The sequence below is a fragment of the Tursiops truncatus genome, chromosome 16 (assembly GCF_011762595.2).
Source record: "Tursiops truncatus isolate mTurTru1 chromosome 16, mTurTru1.mat.Y, whole genome shotgun sequence".
Lineage (NCBI taxonomy): Eukaryota > Metazoa > Chordata > Mammalia > Artiodactyla > Delphinidae > Tursiops > Tursiops truncatus.
The window spans coordinates 53,131,690-53,137,305 of record NC_047049.1 but is presented as its reverse complement, the minus strand read 5'-3'; the positions used below and the strand labels follow the sequence as shown (position 1 = coordinate 53,137,305).

The 5,616-nt window shown below is 54.9% G+C and overlaps 1 protein-coding gene across 3 annotated transcripts; it reads right to left on the bottom strand.

Annotated features, from left to right (window-relative positions):
• Window positions 1-524: 524 nt before the first annotated feature.
• On the bottom strand, window positions 525-5,039 carry LOC101326351 (pulmonary surfactant-associated protein A-like). 3 transcript variants are annotated; one of them, XM_073793394.1, is made up of 6 exons: window positions 4,709-5,039; window positions 4,080-4,241; window positions 3,668-3,859; window positions 3,288-3,407; window positions 2,438-2,515; window positions 525-1,962 (listed from the first exon to the last, which is right to left on the bottom strand). In XM_073793394.1, exons 3-6 carry the CDS (start codon window positions 3,837-3,839, stop codon window positions 1,586-1,588), a joined length of 747 nt encoding a protein of 248 aa, XP_073649495.1. In that variant the 5' UTR covers window positions 3,840-3,859; window positions 4,080-4,241; window positions 4,709-5,039; the 3' UTR covers window positions 525-1,585. The 3 variants fall into 3 exon arrangements, with proteins under 3 accessions (XP_073649495.1, XP_073649494.1, XP_073649496.1); XM_073793393.1 differs by having other exon boundaries at window positions 3,668-3,862; window positions 4,709-5,032; XM_073793395.1 differs by lacking the exon at window positions 4,080-4,241 and having other exon boundaries at window positions 3,668-3,862; window positions 4,709-5,038.
• Window positions 5,040-5,616: the final 577 nt, after the last annotated feature.

The following is a 5,616-nucleotide window of genomic DNA, read 5'->3' as shown; positions in this document are numbered from 1 at the left end:
GGTGAGGGAGGGCATTACGTGAAGGTGGGAGAAGTGGGGACCTTTCTGGAGATGGGACATAGAGATGGTCACCTCCTCAAGCAAGTAGAGACATGATCCAATTCCCACACAGCCTTGGGACATGGGGGCCATGGTCCCTTTCCATGCAGTCCTGAGACTGAGGTGGCTCACAGAGCCCTGAATGCCACCACTGTTGGGCCATGGCAAACATCCAGGGGGCTGAGTGGGGAACGGAAGGCATGATATCACCACCCTCAAATGGAACATGTAGACTTAGATCAGGAGCTATCTGGATGCCAGCCATCAGCACTAATGCTCCTCTGCTCCTCCAGACATTTCTGTAACCCCCCATCTGCCCATACAACCTGAGGGTGGGAGCAGGTTGCCCCTTCCACCCAACAAAGAAAGCTTAACCTGAGATTGAACTTTCCACTTTTCAGGTAAGTGGGGCCTCAGAGCCAGAGTTAACTTGATTTCTAAAATCACAGAAATATTTCTTGAAACCAAAGCAATGGAAACTCATGTTAACATATTCATGATTTATTACACTTGAATCATCTCTGCTCGGTGAGAGGATGGGGTGGTGATGAGCATAAGCTTCAGGTTCAGGTAGATGGGTTTGAAAACAGCCTCTGTCACTTGCTCCGTGTAACAAAACTCAAAACATTTAACTTCTTTAAGTTTCAGTGTTCTTGTATAAAAAATGGGGAAAATAATGCTCGTTCCATGGCACTGTGTGAAGATTAAATCATAGTTTATAAGATGTCTTAGAAGTGCTTGTCAAGGTGCTTGGTATATAGTATATGCTCAATAAACACTTCACTGAGGTCTGAAGTGGTGGGGATGTGCTCATCAGCAGGAAGTTACTTGGGTAATGCCTGAGGTGGGAGTGAGATCTTCCCTAGAGGCATAGGCTGGCTGCTTTTAGGTCAGGGAGTTGAGTTGGTACCCCCAGAGTCAAGGGAGTGGATAATACATGCCAATCACTAGGGGTGGGGTGGCCTCCTCCATGCTGGGGCGCCACCTGGCCCTCTGACCTCATGGAGAGCCTGAGCAGATGTGCCCCACAGACCTCAGGCTGCCAGACAATCCCGAATGTATCCTTAGCTCCATACATTCGGGATTTCCCAGAAGTCCACCCATCTCTCATCATGCTTGAGCGGCACTGCTAAGTCTTGATAAGGCTGGGCAGGCAGTGGGCTGCAAAGAAAGAGTAGAGGGGCCAGGCAGCAGGCACCCTGTGTGTGCTTTCGGAGGGAACCTCCATCCCAGGACTTCACTGTTGCCATCTATAAATGAAGGAGTTGGACAAGAAGAGGAAGAAAGAAGCCTCCCTCTCTTGCCAAAGGGCGAAGTTAGAGTGGCTGTCTAGAGTGCAAAGCTGAGAAGGGGCTCCGGGGGGAGTCAGACTGATTAGTAATCAAGGGGGAGGAGTCAGGGCCCAGCGGGGAGTGCCGTGGCTAAGATACCTCCAACTCTTATAGCTACAAAGGTGTTACAGCACCTCATAGACCAGGTGGATTCCCCAGGACGTGGGCTGAAAGGCAAGGCAGGACCCTCTCCATCCTGTGGCCGTGGTGCCTGCTCAAAACTCGCAGATGGCCAGTCGGGACTGCAGGCAGTTCTTGTCATTCCACCGGCCATCTGTGTACATCTCCACACACTTCTCTTTGCCCCAACCCCCGGGCTCCCCTGGGTACCAGTTGGTGTAATCCACAGGGTTTCCATCCAGGTAGTGGAAGTTTCCAGCAGTGGGACCCTCAGTCAGGCCCAGGTAAGCATAAGTATTGTGCTTCTTCACGATGTTTGCAATGGCCTCATTCTCCTCTAGACTCCTTGGGGTAGCAATGCGTCCACCTGCTCTGGCACACGACTCTCTAATGGCATCAAAATTGACCGACTGCCCACTGGTGGCGAAGACCTTCTCTCCCACTGCCAGCATGGACCCCTGCAGACTGAGGACTGACAGCAGAGGAATCCGGGTCAGGCCACAGGCCTCTTTGTTTCCAAGTCCTTTTCCTTCCCTTTATGCTCTCTGCCTTTATGCGCTTTGCAATCTCTTCACCTCTTCCTCTCTCTCCTTCTTCCCTCCCTCTTCCAATCCTAGTCTTTCTGGATTCCCCTCCATGCTCCCATCATCTAATTATCCATTCACCCATTTAACAATTACTTATTGACCGTCTATTATGTGCCTGAAACTGTGCAATTTCCTGGGATTCAATAGAAAGCAGTACAGCCAGGAACATTGCTTCCCCAGGACATAGGGAGAGAATCCACATCTACCTCGGTCTCCTCTGAGCCGTTCAGGAACATCTGAACAAGGACCTCCATGTCCACACTTGTTTGTCAAGTCTCTAGAGTCTGGAGCCTGATGCTGAGAACGAGGAGAACTTATGGGAACCCCCTACCCTTAGAGGGCCCCAAGGGATCCCCTTACCGCGCGTCATCTTCAGAATTTGATGGTTGATCTCAAGGAGTGTGCTCTGGAGCTCCTCGTCTAGATAAGGTGGAAGCCCTGTAGAGAGATCCCCAGCAAGAAGAGGGGCAGGCCAACAAAAACCCCCACTTGTGCCAAGCAGGTGTGAGGCCAGCTGCAAGCCTGCCATTCTGCCCTTCACTTGTCTAGAGCCACTGCCCAGGCCCCAGGTCATAAGGGTCCCCGAGGTTGGAGTGTGTTTCCTACTCCCTACACACTTGTCCTTTAATGCAGCCTCGCACTTGCTCAGCCCCCTCTCTGCTCTTCTTTCCTGCCATATCCTTTCATGGCTCTGTCTGTCCACTTCTGCGGGGTTTTCTAGTTTCTGGGCAGGGCCCCCTTCCCCACCTTCCAACCACAAGAGCAAATGTGGTTCTCTCTGACTCTCCTGATGGACCTTGATTACTGCTCAGAGCTGCAGAGTTGCCCTGGACATGCGGGGTTCCCAGTGATATCATCTGTCTGGTCCTTGGTCCACATAAGCCCCTGCGCCCTCAGAATGCCCCTATGCCTCAGCACTAGGAAGTGCCTCGCCTCCTCGCAGTGCTGTCCCAGTTCCCACACCTGACGCCCTGTGTCTCCCCATCAGCTGTTGTGATGCGTGGAACACTTCCACTACCCACCAGTCCCTGCGCTGTGGCCCACGGCCCAGACCCCTCTGATTTCTCAACCTCATATTCTCTTATCTAGGTTGAAACATATACCCTTTGGGGACTTCAGTGGTTTTGTCTGCTCCCCTTCATCCCTCAAGTAACTGACCACATGGGCACGGTGTCCAGTTGCTTCTGTCCACTGGCCACATCCTGCTCACCTGGAGGACCCCTCTCACCAGGCTCTCCCTTTTCTCCACGCTCTCCAGTGAGGCCAGGGGCTCCAATCATCCCATCACGCCCAGGGGGGCCTGGCATTCCTCCAGGGGGGCCCATGGGGCCTGCAGAGAGAGGGGGACAAGGATGTATGCTATCTATCATCCACAGTGGGTTGGGGCTGATGGGACTGGACCTCCCTTATCAGCCAGGCTGACTCACCTGTCACTCCACGGGCACCTTGAGGGTAGACCCTCCAGGGCTGCTCCAGTCTATGGGTCCCCGGAAACTCCCACCATCCAGCTGACCCTTGAACGCAGCCCAGAACCCTGGACAGCAAGTCCCCCTGAAAACAGGTCACTGTCCCTCAGCTCCCACTCAGTACCTGGAGGTCCAGGGTCTCCTTTGATGCCATCTCTCCCATCTCTTCCTGGCAGGCCATGGGATCCAGGAGTACCAGGGGTGCCAGGGCTTCCGAGACAAACTTCCTTCATGTTGTAGTCAAGGCCAGAAACCACCATCCAGATGAGGGTGAGGGTCAAAGAGCACAGCAGCATGGTGCCTGCTCCAGCGGCTCCTTCTGTGGAAGGGAAAGGCTGTGGCCCACCCGAAGCATTTGCCAAGGTCTCCCCTTGCTGTGCTTTGTCAAGATTCAGGCACATGATGGAGCCTGAGGGCCAGGGCAGGTACAGACAGGAGCTCTGGAAAGACCCATATTATCCTTGGAAACTCCCAGCATCATCTGGCATCTAACATGGTCTCATGCCCCATCCCTCTGGCTGGAGGTGGAGTGGTACCTGGGCAGGTGAGCAGTGGTAAAGAGCTCTGGAGAGTCAGAGGACCTCGGTTCTAATGGAGTCTCTGTTCCTCGCTGTGTGACCGTGGGGAACTCACTTCACCTCTCTTGGCTTCAGCTGAAACTTCTGTCCTGGAGGCAATCCTGGCCTGTCCCTCCCAGGCTGTTGGGAGGAAGGATGTGGTCAACATCCACTTGCTCCATCTGTCCCTCATCCTCTCAGCTACCCGTTCCTCTTGAGTTCTAAGGGATCGTGATCCTGAGGATGAGCAGAGATGACCAGGGCCCACGTCTTGGCCCCCCCACAGTGGTCAGTGATAGGGAGTCCCCTCCTCCCTGCTTTCTCGGGACGCTTTCTCTTTGGCAGGCTGTTTCTCCCCCTGCCTCCACCCTGCAGGCCCTGCTGAATCCCTGGGGCCAATGGGCCCGGCCCAGGCGCACAGTGAAGTATGAGGATATTCGCAAGCCCACCTTCCTGTACCCATAGTTAGGGTTCTGTGGAACAAGTCCCAGTGGTACCCAGGGAGGGCCCCTCCTTCCCTGCCTGACCCATAGTGAAGCCTGTGGCTGCTGGGCTGCTTCATGCTGCTGCAACCCTGGGAAAGACCCAGGGGATGGGGCTAAACTCACCCACACGAACAGAGCCTATGTGGCTCTCTGCCTCCAGATCTGCCTCCAGGTGGCGAGGTGGACAGCAACATTTATACTGACCGTAGGCTTCCTCTCCACCCCAGGGAGGGGCCTGCCACAAGGGCCTCTACTCCAGGACAGCCAGTCAGGAAGCTGTCATCTTGTTTACCCAGTACTTTTCCCCACAGGGCACTCAGCTGGAGGGCCACTTAGGAAACCCACTAAAGAGAAACTCCAGATTGGTAAGAAGGGAAAATTCCCACGGACCGGAGGCCACCCACTCTCCCTCCACCCACTTTCCCCAAAGCAGTGAAGAACGAGAGCGCTTATACGGGAACCGATGGAGCCACGTGGCAAAGGGAGCCCTCTCCCTCCTGGGCCTTGGCCTCCCGGTCCTGGCTCGTGATACGTTCGCAGCCCCAGAATCACGATCCCCCAAAAGCCCGCCAGCTGGAGAGAACATACCAGGGCTGGACTCTTTTCCCAGGGGAGCAAAGAGGCAGGTCAGTGACATACAGGGCTTCCTCCTGGGGCCATTCCAGCTCCAGAGCCTCTTTGGCTCTTCGAAGTGTCCATAGGGCTCCAGAGTGTGCAGAGGTCACGTCTGAAGCCAAAGGGTGGTCAGGGTGAGCTGGAACAAACTGTCTGTCATGGGGCGTGGCTCCCCACTGAGCCCCCAGCTCTTGCTTCCGGGGCCTGCAGCTGAGTTGACGGAGCATGGTTCACCGGTACAGGTGAACCCTGGGCGGGTTCCCCAGCCCTCCGCCCCGGCAGGCTCAGAGGTGGGGAAGCAGGGCGGGGGCTGGAAGGTCACAGGAGGACAGCAGTTTCTGTCTCGGCCTTGGTGATGTCTGACGACCTGCAGTGGTGGTTTCTTTAAGTAGTGGAATGACACGTGAAGCCTTAAT

Excerpts from the sequence above, each read along its gene's own strand:
- LOC101326351 (XM_073793394.1), bottom strand. The coding sequence starts at position 3,839 with ATGCTGCTGTGCTCTTTGACCCTCACCCTCATCTGGATGGTGGTTTCT. Across the intron at positions 3,408-3,667 it reads AGGAGACCCTGGACCTCCAG|GCCCCATGGGCCCCCCTGGA; the intron begins GTACTGAGTGGG and ends CTCTCTCTGCAG. Across the intron at positions 1,963-2,437 it reads AATTCTGAAGATGACGCGCG|TCCTCAGTCTGCAGGGGTCC; the intron begins GTAAGGGGATCC and ends CTCTGCTGTCAG.